The sequence below is a fragment of the Taudactylus pleione genome, unplaced genomic scaffold, assembly GCF_031769625.1.
Source record: "Taudactylus pleione unplaced genomic scaffold, aTauple2 ptg000201l, whole genome shotgun sequence".
NCBI lineage: Eukaryota > Metazoa > Chordata > Amphibia > Anura > Myobatrachidae > Taudactylus > Taudactylus pleione.
Window position 1 is genome coordinate 30,717,531 of NW_028284603.1, and position 15,354 is coordinate 30,732,884.

The following is a 15,354-nucleotide window of genomic DNA, read 5'->3' on the forward strand; positions in this document are numbered from 1 at the left end:
ACTAGAAGGGATGGAGACACCTAGATATTATAGGGAAGAACCCTTCCAAATAAAAGGAAAATGTGTCTTCAATGATTGGAGAATCGGGGAGGGGATATTGATAAGAAGAGCTTAAGGTTTTGGTGGTGTTTAATTTGTAATATGAAGCAGCATAATAGTTATCTACAATAATATGTAGAGAAGTCAACGAGGTCTCCGGGCTGGTTACAAACAATAAGACATAGTCTGCAAAAATACATATGAGATGGGCTAAAAGGTGAACAGCGCTGGTAGGGAGGATATTTGATTGTCAAAATACAACCAGATGAAGTGTAATGTAAACAATTTAGGATAATTTATTTTCTCATAAATAAAAATGCAAAATCATCTATATGCAGTCTAAACACATATGTAGCAATTAAACAAGCATTTGACATTATGCACCTTAACTCCGAATATGGGCGTTCAATGGAATTAAATGATGGAAATGTCCTGTTCCTATGTGACTCCTTAGTAATGGACAGCAATTGCTAAAGGCTTGGTGATAGGTCCAAATAGGATGTACAGTTTCATACCAGCTCACGATGCTGAGGGCCCTTGTAGATGAGCAGAACAGCAATCTCGCTCTGGCAGATACCCTGGAGTGGTAAAGGAGAATAATTTCCTGGAGAATTATGTAGTCCGACCGATATCCACTTTCAGGATGAAAAACAGCAATGTCCAGGAGCCTGGTTCAGGTCACAAAACGTCCACGATGCAATGAATTGTATTCCAATAAGTCCCAACAGAGTAGAGGTGCTCCATGCATGTCGCTAGGCAACTCCCAGCTTCATCAAAGGTGACTGGTTCTTGTAGCAAGCAGATATTTATACTCTAAAGCTGGCCACACACTAGACCAACTTACATCCAACCAGCCAACTTGTTGATTGGTTGGAATGAAAATCTGGAAATGTATTGGAATAAATGATGATCAGCAATTTGCTCCTAAATGCCACAAAACAGATGAAAATGGTCTTTCAGACAAGTTTGTTAAATGTTTGATCTAAACAATATGTTCAAACAACAGTTTTGGTCCATTTTCCATCGTTTGGGACCAAATTGCTGATTGTATACCTTACCAGATTTTCATTCCAACCAATCAACTAGTTGGCTGGTTGGACAGATAATCTTTAGATGTGTGGCCAGCTTTAGAGTATGGCTGCTAATTGATTCACGTGTATAATTACACTTCATCTATGCGTATTCGTTCTAAAAAACCTGTTTAATAAATAGTGTTTCGGAGGCAAACCTATAACCAGTAAAAAAGAATACATTAAGAATTAAAATTAAGGAAAAAAGTGTGACTTACTTTATCCTTTAGCACACTCCGTTCTGCCGATCACGTGATGTAAACAGTGACTCACGTGATCGCCATGTGGGATGGAGCGTACCATGTGACAGAAAATTCTCCACTCCTGTGTATTGTGGGATTTGCCCTTACTTATAATGGGGCTTCTGATTGTGACATACGCTCCCGTCCATTCTGCCGATCATGTAAACAATGACTCACGTGATCGCTATGTGGGACGGAGCGTACCACGTGACACTCTATTACTGCGATTTTGTGATTTGCCCTTACTTGTAATTGGGCTTTCTAATTGTGCCCTGATCTCCCATCACATGATCACAACGTTTGGATACATTTTTATCACAAACGTCAGGATGACAATAGTAAGTGATGTTAAATTGAATAAAAAGTTAAATAAAATGAAAAAGTTAAAACTCCTTATATTAATAAATATTAGATAGACAATGATTTGCAAAAACATAAGTTTTATAGCATATATATAGTATTTCTTACATCAGAGCTATTGTCAGTAATTATTTAATTATAATTAACTCAAAACGGGATGTTAGTATAAATAGTTATATTCATCCGATTTCATTTGAATTTTCATGTCTTAATTGTTTGTTATGTTTTGTATTTCTAAGCAAAAACGGAAGGACTAAAATAGGAAAAAAGAAAAATGGTAATAACAATAATGAAGAATTAGGGAAAGATTAAGGAAATTGGAGGGGAGGGGGTTGTAGCTCAAGTTCAAAAATGTCTCTACAGAACAACATTCAGCTCTACGGATTCATTCAAACCATTTGGATGTAATGAATCTAATTTAAACATCCAAAAAATCTCCTTGGTACATAACAGTTTAAACCTATCTCCTCCTCTCTTCGTTGCTAGGATGTGTTCTAATCCAACTAATTTCAAGCAACTTGGATCTCCTTTGTAGCTCATTGTAGTGTCTGGACACACTATGGATTGAATTCTTATTTATAATGTTCCTACGGTGTTTCATAAATCTCGTCTTTATCTTGCGGGTAGTCCTCCCCACATATCATAGGTTACACCCGCAGACAAGGAGATAGATGGAAAATTCTGTATTGCAATTTATAAAACTGTTTATATTTTCACATTGACCCTCACTACAGTTTGGAATCGTAGTTGATCTCATAACATGTTGGCACGCACTGCATCTGGTGCCTCCACATTTGTAGAAACCCCGGGTAGGTTTCAGCCAGGACAATTCCTGTCCCGGGTTCTTTTTAGCAGTAGTAGTTGATGATTTTAAGTAATCAGGTTGTTTTTCTTAAAGATAAAAGATGGTCTTATTGGTATGCAGTCTCGTAGGATATTATCTTGTTTTAGAATGTCATAGTTGTTAAGGACTATTTGTTTGATTTTAGAATATTGGCTGTTGTACGTGGTGATAAATTCTAAACGATCATCATTTTTCATATTTCTGAGTTTTTGTAGTTCTCTGTTGAAGGAGAATATCCCTAGGGATTAATCTGGTTTCATCTAAAGCCTTTTGGACTATAGAGCATTATCGGTACAATTTCTCCGTAATTGGAGAAATTGTCCCTTTGGTTTATTATTTTGCCACGTGTCGCCATGCTCACTTTTGAAGTGTAGATAATGATTCGGCACTTTCATTTGTTACCACCTTGAATTCCAACACATAATTTACAATTCACTCATACATATCACTCTACACAGATCAACTTCTTGGATAGAACCCTACAGGCAAAGGGAGGTCAAATTCAGACCTCAAATTACGTTAAAGAGGTTGGAACAAATGCTCATCTACACTTCAAAAGTGAACATAGCGACACGTGGCAAAATAACAAACCAAAGGGACAATTTCTCAGTTTACGGAGAAATTGTACAGATAATCCCATTTTTGAAACACAAGCTAGCGATATGACACAAACTTTTCTTACCTGAGGATATCCTCACTCTATAGTCCAGAAGGCTCTAGATGAAACCAGATTAATCCCTAGGGATAGTCTCCTTCAACAGAGAACTACAAAAACCCAGAGAAATATGAAAAATGATCATTTAGAATTTATCACCACGTACAACAGCCAATATTTTAAAATCAAACAAATAGTCCTTAACAACTATGAAATTCTAAAACAAGATTATATCCTACGAGACTGCATACCAATAAGACCATCTTTTATCTTTAAGAAAAACAAGTCCCTAAAATATATGTTGTTAGCACTTAGTTACTTAAAATCATCAACTACTACTGCTAAAAAGAACCCGGGACAGGAATTGTCCTGGCTGAAACCTACCCGGGGTTTCTACAAATGTGGAGGCACCAGATGCAGTGCGTGCCAACATGTTATGAGATCACCTACGATTCCAAACTGTAGTGAGGGTCAATGTGAAAATATAAAGAGTTTTATAAATTGCAATACAGAATTTCCATCTATTTCCTTATCTGCGGGTGTAACCTACGATTCGTGGGGAGGACTACCCGCAAGATAAAGACGAGATTTATGGAACACCGTAGAAACATTATAAATAAGAATCCTATCCATAGGGTGTCCGACACTACAATGAGCATCACAAAGGAGATCCAAGTTGCTTGAAATTAGTTGGACTATAAACACATCCCAGCAACGAAGAGCGGAGGACATAGATTTAAAGGGTTACGTATCCAGGAGATTTTTGGGATGTTTAAATTAGATTCATTACATCCTAATGGTTTGAATGAATCCGTAGAGCTGAATGTTGTTCTGTTGAGAAAATTTCGAACTTGAGCTACAGCCCCCTCCCCTCCAGTTTCCTTAATCTTTCCCTTATTGTTTTCTAAATTCTTCATTATTGTTATTACCATTTTTCTTTTTTTCCTATTTTTGTCCTTACATTTTCACTTAGAAATACAAAACATGACAAACAATTAGGACATATGAAAATTCAAATTAAATAGGATGAATATAACTATTTATACTACCATCCCGTTTGGAGCTATATTATAATTAAATTTCTGACAACAGCTCTGATGTGAGAAATACTATATATATGTATGCTATAAAACTTATGTTTTTGCATATCATTGTCTAGCTAATATTTTTTAATATCAGGAGTTTCAACTTTTAAATTTTTAATTTTATTTTATTTAACTTTTTATTCAATTTAACATTACTTACTATTGTCATCCTGACGTTTGTGATAAAAATGCATCCAAACATTGTGATCATGTGATGGAAGATCAGGGTACAATTAGAAAGCACAATTACAATTAAGGGCAAATCACAAAATACGCAGGAATAGAGTGCCACATGGTACACACCATCCCACATAGCGATCACGTGAGTCATTGTTTACATCACGTGATCAGCAGAATGGACGTGAGCGTATGTCACAATCAGAAGCTCCATTATAAGTAAGGGTGAATCCCACAGTACACAGGATTGGAGAATTTAATGTCACATGGTACGCTCCGTCCCACATGGCGATCACGTGAGTCACTGTTTACATCACGTGATAGGCAGAACGGACGGAAGTGTGCTAAAAGGATAAAGTAAGTTACACTTAATGTATGCTTTTTTTTTTTACTGGTTATAGGTTTGCCTCCGAAACACTATTAAACAGGTTTTTTATAACGAACACACACAGATGAAGTGTAATTATACACATGTGAATCAATCAGCAGCCATATTGCTTAGAGTAGAAATATCTGCTTGCTACAAGAACCAGTGACCTTTGATAAAGCTGGGAGTTGCCTAGCGAAACGCGTTAGTTGTGGAGCACCTCTACTCTGTTGGGACTTATCGGAATAAAATTCATTGCATCGTGGACGTTTTGGGACCTGAACCAGACTCCTGGACATTGCAGTTTTTTCATCCTGAAAGTGGATAACGGTCGGACTACATAATTCTCCAGGAAATTATTCTCCTATACCACTCCAGGGGATCTGCCAGAGCGAGATTGCTGTTCTGCTCATCTACAAGGACCCTCAGCATCGTGAGTTGGTATGAGACTGCACATCCTTGGACCTACTGCCAAGCCTTTAACAATTGTTGTCCATTACTAAGGAGTCACATAGGAACAGGAAATTTCCATCATTTAATAAGTCCATTGAACACCCATATTCGGAGTTAAGGTGCATAATGTCAAATGCTTGTTTAATTGCTACATATGTGTTTAGACTGCATCTAGATGATTTTGCATTTTAATTAGAAAATACATTTTAAATTGTTTACATTACACTTCATCTGGTTGTATTTTGACAATCAAATATCCTCACTACCAGCGCTGTTCACCTTTTAGCCTTTCTTAATCTATGTTGGGGTTGACTAGCCCTATTTTATACAGCTGCAGTGGAAAGAGTAGCTATTAGAGCACCTGTTCAAGAAGAGATCTTTATATTTTCCCTTTTGCATAGTTTATGAGATGTATTATAAACTGAAAGCGCAGGGTATGCTGAGGACAGACAAATTGTTTGGGCAAGGGGTTCGATGGCTAACACAAATATTAACGTGGAGAGGGGGCAACCTTGTCTAGTGCCATTAGAAATTGGGAAAGATGAAAGGAAACCATTGCTAAAGATACGGGCTGAAGGGCCAGCATAAAGGGCAGAAATAGAATGAAGAATGTCTCCATGGAATCCGAACTTAGATAACACCTGGCACATGTAGCCCCATGGAGCCTATCGAAGGCTTTTTCAGAGTCGGGGGAAAGGAGAAGAATTGGCGACTTAGTATGACGTCCCAGAACAAAGCCCACTTGGTCAGGGTGTATCAGCTGCGGAAGCAAGGGATTCAAGCAATTGGCTATCAACTTAGCAGACATTTTTACTTCTGTATTGAGGCGTGCAATAGGACAATAGTTCTTGCATACAGAGGGGTCCTTACCAGGGTTTGGAATAGTCACAATTTGAGCTTCCACCATTTCAGCTGGAAAGGAACCAGTATGAGAAGCCTCTGTTATAAAGCAGTAATAGAAGGGGGGAAAGGACTTCACCAAACGCAGAATAAAAGGAATTAACAAAGCCATCAGGGTCAGGAACTTTTCCCTTTAGCAGCTGCTGAATTACTAGCTGTATTTCCTCCAGAGACCAAGGGGCGTTCAGAGACACCAAACTATCCGCATCAAGGGAGGGGTGAGGGAGGCTATCTAGAAATGAGGAAATGGTACTAGTTGAGGGTTGGTGAGTGGAAGGGTCCCCATGTAGATTATATAATTTAGTGTAGTATTCCGAAAATAAATTACCGATATCAAGGGGATTAAAACATTTCTTACCTGAGGGAGTAATAAGACATTTAAGCCTATTACGCGCCTGCTTACCACAAAATTTATGCGCTAGCAAACGAGAAGCCTTATTTCCAGCAGTATAAAACTTATGACGGAGGCAGGCAAGGGCTGAACGCATACAAAGCATGAAAAGTTTCTGGAGCTGGTGTCTTACCTCTTGGAGAAGTTTACGCAAAGTCGTAGTTGGGTGGATTTGATTCTGAGACTCTAAAGACCTGAGGGTTGACTCTAAATCACTCTGCATTTTTCGAGAGCGGGCCTTGAGCTGAGCTTCCTTCTGGACAGAAGTACCAAGGAGTAATGCTTTCATAGCACACCAGTAAGTGAAAATAGAAGTTTCCTCAGGAGAATTAATCTGCATATATGATGTAAGGGAGTCCGTAAGGGCCCTTAAGAGTCTCAGGATCAGTTAATTGATATTCAGGAAAGTACCAGGTGTGTGTAGAGGGGAAATGTTGACCCATATCCCAGGTCCATAAGACAGGAGTGTGGTCAGACCATGTAATGGGAAGAATTTTAATCTTCTTAGTACACTGAAGGACTCTCTTATCTAATCTATAGATATATTCTAGAGTAATGCTGGGTACACATTGACAGATACATTGGCCGATCAATTGACGTGACATGGAGGTAGGAGCAAGTGTAGATATGGCAACCCTGCAGGGGAGTGCAATTGGAGGGCACTCAGTCACAAACCTTGTGAGAAGTGGAGTCTAGGAGTCTTGGGTCCAAATACACTGTTTCAGCTGGTGAAGGGAGCATGCAGCCACTACACAGGCACACACACACATTGCAGCTTGAAGGAGAAGTCCCAAGATGGCGGCCTCCAGCGATTTGCAGGTGTTTATAGCTGGAACCTCAAGGAGAGGTGCCTCCACCGAGGGTCAGGGTAATCCCGGCAGGCAGAGGCAGGAGGAATAAGCAGCCGCGGTGGTGACATCAATCGGTCCGCCGTCGGAGCTCTAAAATCGAGGCCGCGGCTCCTGGAAGTGGAACAGGCCTTAGGACGCCGGACCCCACGGATCACCTCCTGAGTCCAGTAAGGAGGTCAGGGGTAGTGCGGACACCCGAGGGAGTGAAGGCAGCAGTGTGGGAATCCACAAACAGCCGCTGGGTCACTGTTAAAAGGGGCCAAGGCAAGAGCTTCCTCAGGACACGGCTGTCCAGGCTGAGAGTCAGGCCACGCAACCAAGGTGCTCAGAGTTTTGACAAACAAACTCTACAACAACAAATAATTCTATAACCCTGTTGTTAGTTTGGAAAACGCTCAATGGAACTTGACAGAAGACGAGACCATTACATGTATCAGTGGACCTGTGAAATCATGGTATCCACTGGAGCATGGGTGAGATATTAGATTTCTATTATCTTATTTAACAGTTTGCTTTTGGATGAAAGTATCCTATAAATCTCCCAGAAAGACTATTCAAAAATCACTACAAAACATTAAAGCTGATTTCATCAAGCACAATAGGGTAAAATCACCAAGGTGTAAAATGTTAAAAAATACAAAGGAGATCAATTAAGAAAATGCATGGCAACACAAAATTATTTAGTCACACAACACAATAAGCTTACAGTGTGCAATCAGAAGATCTAAACTCACCCATATCCTGACAAGATGACACAATATTGGTGAGGACTGTTATGCCATAGGCAGCGATGCCTCGGTTACTGTGGTAACTGCACTCCTGTGCCAGCTTAACCAGATCTGTATACCTGGCAGTACCCGATTTGGTCCCTATAAAATAAATATAAACTTTAAGTAAAAGTTTTGGAGTCATTTGTGCTTCCATAAAAAAAAATTTCTTGATTTAATGCAATTATATTTCTGTCTCACTCTCACCCTAGACCCAGGAGCCCACGTGCGCCGCACACCCTGCACCCGTTATAGATACGCCTATGTTCACAAGTTATTTTTAAGTGTTCTCATCCTGACCACATAGACAGAACATTAGATTAAAATTATGGCGATAGTTGTCGCAAAATATATGGAACTTTAGAGTTATATCAAAATGGTCAATAAAATCAAATGTAACAATTCTCATTGCTATACGGATATTATGCACGGCTTTCTTAACATCAGATATTTAGAGGCCCCACATACTATAACCATACTGAACTCTGATGTGACATGAACATATTGAGTGAAGACGGTACCTGGGAGTGCATGGAAGTACTGTTTTATGCAGATGCTCCCAGACAGTGTTGAGAGGACAGAGACCATTCCCAGTTTCAGGCTGTCATACGGTGTTTGGAGAGCGCATTCACATAGAGCCTGAGTGAGAAGAGAGACTCAGTGCACAGAGATCCTTACATGAAGGATAAAGACAACACCTTTGATATTTACAGGAATTTGTGCAAATATCAAAATCACTAGTGTATTATATAATGAGCTCACTATTCACACCCTAACAAGACTACATTGCAGTCTAGAAATCAGACAACAATATTAAACACAAAATCAGGGGTGTTGGGCAGACAGTTATGGTGCCCTATTTCACATTTTAATCTATCTACAGAGCTATCCACTTACACCCGCTAATGCTTACTAGCACATTGCCTCCCCTGAACATTTTACCCCAAATATTATCCTATTCCTCGCTTATGTGACCCCTACTTTCCAAAGCTAGGCTTTACTGAAGGCCTTACCCTAACTCCCTGACTGCAGATCAGGTAAATGTGAGCATGCTCTCACTCTCTTCTATGTCCAGTTATGTATTAATTACAATTCTATTTTTTTTTTCTTAATACGAAACAAACAGAAGAACAAAGGACAATGCTAATAAGAGGTGAGGCGGATCAGCCACGCACCTGAATGTTGTCTCTGCTCCACGTATGAGGGGTCCTGTTGGCCAGAAACTTCAGGTCTTGGATAGAAAGTCTTTTTACGGATTTCCTGGGATCATTCTTCAGGTACTGCAGCAAAAGCTGGATCTGGGAGTGGGGATATTAGGAGAAATCTATTCAGATTTAAGGAAGGCAAAACCAAACAAGACAAAATCTAATCTCAGGAAAAAGACGGTCCTTCCTGGCAAAGTTATTCCCAGGACCAATACCTCCAGTTATAACCCCCATCAGGCTGACAGAACTAAGGTGGCCACTATAGTATATTTAAATAAACTTGTTTAGTATTCACATGATATTAATAAAGGTTTCTTTTTTCCTTTAGGACTTGTGCTCCTCTCATTGGAAACGCTAGACTTCCGGATACAACTACAATAAGGTTCTTACATAAAACAACAACCCTACAGTATATGGCAGGGGTATTCAACATGCGGTCCTCCAGCTGCTGTGGGACTACACATGTCAGCATGCCCTCCCACAATTTTGCAAATAGGGCATGCTAAAACTGTGGACTGGCATGCTGGAATGTATAGTTCCACAGCAGCCAGAGGGCCCAATCCCTATGTTGTAGTCAGGACCTTTCTGTAGAATATCCATTTGTAGCAAGGGGTTCACAACTCTTCAGCAGGGACTGAAGTTAGATCTGTAATAAGCTTTATGCCACATGGTGTACAGTCTTAAAAACTAATTTATTTTTTTAACTTTCTCTTGTATCCCTCTGGGGGGACACTGCTAAACCCTGGGGTGTAGAGGGTGCTGTATGTTGAGCAGGCACATCTTCACTACAACTTGTTTAGAGGTTATCTCCTCCCCTCTACATTCCTCCAGCCAATCGGATTCCTGTTATTCATTTTGTGCCAATGAAGTGAGCAAATCTTCATCAACTGCTAAAGGAGCTTAGTAAATTTGACATTTGTTTTATTTTTTTACATTTACAAAAAAGGAGTTCCCTAGGTTGCAATAATGAATTTCCCTTACATTACTGCACTGTAGTATACAAATGAATTATATAGCTACTACTAATAAGATACGGTGGATATAAGCAATAACAATAGTAAAACATGTGTAGGAATTGGTTTATTAGTTAGTAGTATGCAACAAGAGAGGAGAGATATTCGTGGCAACCCAGGTTACGTGGAATTAAAGCTGAGCCATCGGGCAACAACCACTAATATATATTTGAGCTACAAGGATACTAATAGTGCAGACTGTGGGCGAGATATTATTTCAACTGGTTGGACACAAAGAAAACATAAAAGGATCACTAAAAATAGCATGTGCAAAAATTGAGTATAAATATTTAGTACTATTATCTTTTTGTGAGCGTTGTAATAGTTTCCTGCTACATCAGTGGTCATACAGGGAGTGGTCTTCACAAATACAACGGGTAGGATTAGAAGACTTAGTAGGACCTCTGTACCTGCTTGGGAATGTCCACCAAGGAGGAGGCGGCCAGCAAGGTGAAGGTGTGCAGCGTGACAATAAGCATCTTTGTAGACGGGTACGAGGTCACAAGCTGCTGAAGAAGCTGCCGGCTGTTGGAGGCTAAGATGGCGTCATGGTGCATATGCTGGAGAATAGGAATAAGTTTCAGCTTCAAATCAATTGGCGTAGCCAAGCCTAGGACAAAGCAGAGAGACAACACAAGATGTGACACCATTACAATCCCACAGACTTCTGCTTTACACATGGCTCCTTACCAATAGTGTTCTAATAACAAATGACGTTCACCAATAGTCAGATGTGTGAGAGTTTGCATATTACTTATGAACAGAAGATGTATAGGAGGTTTCATCAGGAAACAATGAGAGGAAATCAGAGGCTTCTATGAGAATTATTTTCCGAAACCCAAGTCTGCTGTAAACAAATCATTATACATTTAATAGGTTTACGTTTAGCAAATGCACAAAATGGTTACAGAGTTAGACATGGCCAAACCAGAGAAAATGGTAAACGTTTAAGCTGGGTACACACCGAGACGACAGACAATCGTTCAGACTTTCCAGAGGATTTCCATTGAGCCCAGAACCAGTGAAATTGCGCGCGCACGCGCACACACACACACACACACACACTGCAATCTTGCAAACGACCAAACTATATATTTTATCGTCTGGTTGTATTCAATTTATCGTTGTTCCTGTACACACTAGAACAATCATCTTTAAGTACACTAGCTGGCAGCGGCAAGAGGTGACGTCTTCAGAGGCCAAATGTGAACGACATATGGTCAGGACGTCCAGTTAGCTGTTTACATGTTGTGCACCATACCGCTAGTGATGTCATCAGGTTTTATGTACAACACATCAAACCTGACTACGTCGCATGCGACCGCGCATATTGAGCGTACACACTGGGTTTTGCAGGTTCATTCCTGCTGGGTGTTGGTATAGGTAGTGCATTGATATAGTCTCAGACCGGTGGGTGGCGTGACCCGCTGTGGGTGCAAGTGTTCGCACTAGCTGTGGTATAGTGTAGCGCTTGGTATGGAAGATGTGGCTGCAACTCCAATGCGTTTCTCCCCTGCAGAAGGCCCGCGCAGGTCAGAATGAACCCACAAAACCCCAGGAATGGGGAATCGTGCCTCATCACACCGTGCCAGCGACGTACCCGGATGTAACAGGCAAGAAGATCGATACACCACGGTCAGTCTACATTTGAACTGCCAGAAGAAACATCTCCTGAAGGTCCCCATTGTACAAGATAGGAGTCACGCAGTTAACCACATAAGGCCACCCATGCCCACGTCACTCTGCTACATATCCACAAGCATCCAGGCACTAACCACACACAACCAGGACGACCACCCACAGCTTATGCGAGTGTCCATGATGATGGTCGCGATGGTCAAGACCATCGCGTCCATCGGGCTTGCGACGGAGACCCTGCGGTAGGGTCTCGCTGCCGCAAGCCCTGGAGTGATTTTGGCTCTATCAGAGCCAAAATCACTCCCACTGACTTCACTACTGATGTCAGTGGGGCCGGCTTCAGACGGTAGGCGTTCCCATGCCTCCGTCTGGCAACCACGCCCCCGGCACGCCCACCAAAGGGGGCGTGCTGTCAATCAACATCGACAACACGCCCCCTTTGGTGCGAGACCCGGAGCGACGGCTACCCTGTCGCTAGCCGGGTCTCGCGCATGCGCACGACGGAGCTCCCTCCGTCGTGCGCATGCGCAGTGGGGTAACATCGACCCGCTTGCTTGGTCTGGTCTTGTCCTGCGCTCGCGAGTCTGAATGACTGGTCTTGTCCTGCGCTCGCGAGTCTGAATGACCCCCTCGGTCCTCTGGACCCCAAACAGTGCATGTTTTGCAGGTCTCCTCACAGAATTACAACCAAAATATTTAGCTCCACTTGTGGATCTTTTAAAATCTGGCAGTGAGTAATGAATACACCTGTGCACTTGTGGGTGACCTGGAAAACATGACCTGTGTGGGGTCCTGAGGACAGGGGCCCTGATTCAGAGCCGGACGCTCTGACAGAGCGCTCGCTCTGAATCAGGGCCGGCCTTCTTGTTTTTTAGAGCGGTCTCCTGGCCGCTCGCATAGCTGTGGGTGACCACCCACAGCTATAGCGAGCGGCCAGGAACCTGGTCGCGATGGTCAAGACCATCGGGCTTGCGACAAGACCTTGTGGTAGGGTCTCGTTGCCGCAAGCCCCAGAGAGATTTCGGCTCTCACATGGGAACGCCTCTGTTTGGGCAGCCACTCCCCCGGCCCGCCCACCAAAGGGGGCGTGCAGTCACTCAACATCGACAGCACGCCCCCTTTGGTACGAGACCCGGAGCGACGGTTTGCCTGCCGCTATCCGGGTCTCGTGCATGCGCACGACGGAACCAGCTCCGTCGTGCGCATGCACACTGGGCCACCATCGACCCGCTTGCGAGTGCATAGCGCTCGCGAGCGGATCTGAACCAGAGTTTGAGAACCACTGCTCTATAGCCATATTCCATCACTCACAGGGCCCAGCACACTCCAAATACACTGGAACCTTTATCCAAAGCCATGCATACTAAATAGCCACATTCCATCACACACAATTCATTACAACCATTTATAAGACTAGGTAGTGTATAAGGCCACCCTATATGACAGCCCAAATAAATGCAGGTTGCACAACTCTCCCTCTGAACACTGAAATGTGTTATCATCCATTGTCGTTTTGTCATGATCATCTTGGCACCAATGGATTAGTATGTCCCTCTATGCCGGGACAGAAAACAGGTGCTATGAGAATACACCTCTCCTGGGCTCTACAGTCTTCATTAATTCAACGAGATTTCCCATACATTTTGGAAGGGAAAAGAGGATCAGAAAAGGCAAATTGAATTTCTCCTGGTCATCCATGACATCAATTCATAATTCACAAGTGGTAACTTACAGAAACTTATCAAGTCATGGGTCAAAGAATGTAAATCAACAGTGTATTTCAGCATTTGTGACCATAAATAAAAATTGCTTGAGTAAGGGGTATTTAATTTATATTACTTTCTAAATGTGGAGATAAAAAGGAACTTATGGCTGGCGTGGAAATCGCATCTGACCAAGCTTCAGCTCTGATGCACTTGTAGAATGTTCCAAGTCTGAGGTGAACATTTTTATGTTGGCTTTACTGTGCTTATTATTTATTTAAAAACTGAGACTAAATTAGATTAGAGTTATGAAACTGTAGGACTTGGTGTGTGCTAGATGCAGGGTCGGACTGGCCCATATGGGGTACAGGGGAAATGACAACCTCCCCGACCTTCTCTGCGGGGTGGAGAATAATGTGGGGATAATTGTGCAGGGACCGTAAAGCCAGTGATATTTTCTTAGTCAAATTGGAGTGATAGGAATAATTAAAAGGCAGAAATACTAAGAATTGTTTATTATATTGTCATTGATCTACTACATTTTGCAGTTATTTTGTTTTTTTTTCTCAGTTTTTCAATTTGTGTTCTTTTAATTTGGTGGAGTTATTGATTTTGTTTTATTTAGATTATTGTATATTTTTACTTCATTATTTATGTATATCTTTATTGTTTTGCGTATGTATTGGCACTCGGTAACACCTCTTCCGGTGTGCAGAACCTTCGGGCTGTTTCTCACTTTTGGGAGTCATCTCTGGGATCTGTCCGCCGGTTTCAGGCGTCATTTCCGCCCGCAAGGTGGTGTAACATCACTTCCGTAGAGGCATAGTGTCGATTCCGCCATGTCAATTCCGGCACAGTGTGGGTTTCGATTCATCATTTAAGTAACTGCCTGCTGGTTAGATGTTGCTAGCGGTGCTTTTGGTACCTTGGTCCCACCACATCATTTCCAGTGCCATGTAGTTCCAGCTGCATCTTTCGGCCGATGGCTGTTTGTTTGGATGCGGTCATCATTACCATGGCAATGGTAAATGTTTCCCCAGCAATTTTACATGATTGATTTATGGTGCATACACACGGTCAGATATGTCAGAAGAACGATTGCAGACTGTATTAAAATGAATGTAATCGTCCAAATCTGACTGCAAACACATCAGATGTCAGATATAGTTATCTGACAAGCAGGAACGCGCATCGTTCATCATTGCAGGCTCACATGTCAGATTTTCTTTCAGATGTGAACGATTGAACGGTTTTTCAAATCGTTATCGTTCAGATAGGACAGAAAATCTGACCATGTGTATGCACCATTAGTTCTGTGTGCCACTTTTCTCTTTTTACATTTGACATTGGTTAATAATTTAATTAACACAGGTGTGGGTCATTTCAATGTATGCATTGGGTATTTAAGGCTGGTCTGTGGGGATTATAGTTGGGCAGTCCTTGAAGAAGGTATATTTACACCGGACATATCTCCGATCATTATGTGATGGATGACTATATTTAGCCAGATTAACAGACTGCTGTTTGCTTATGATGTACCTTTTGCACAAACTGCCTTTTGACAAAATTTTTAAGATGGATTAAATTCCTTTTT

The 15,354-nt window shown here is 41.7% G+C and overlaps 1 protein-coding gene across 1 annotated transcript in view; it reads right to left on the reverse strand.

Annotated features, from left to right (window-relative positions):
- INTS7 (integrator complex subunit 7) overlaps positions 1-15,354 on the reverse strand; it is a 90,919-nt gene that overhangs the window by 58,360 nt on the left and 17,205 nt on the right. Inside the window, exons 6-9 of the mRNA XM_088477311.1 lie at positions 10,830-11,029; positions 9,377-9,499; positions 8,723-8,840; positions 8,169-8,303 (exon numbers count right to left, since the gene is read on the reverse strand). Coding sequence (XP_088333437.1) covers positions 8,169-8,303; positions 8,723-8,840; positions 9,377-9,499; positions 10,830-11,029 — 576 coding nt within the window. The remainder of the gene's footprint in view (positions 1-8,168; positions 8,304-8,722; positions 8,841-9,376; positions 9,500-10,829; positions 11,030-15,354) is intronic.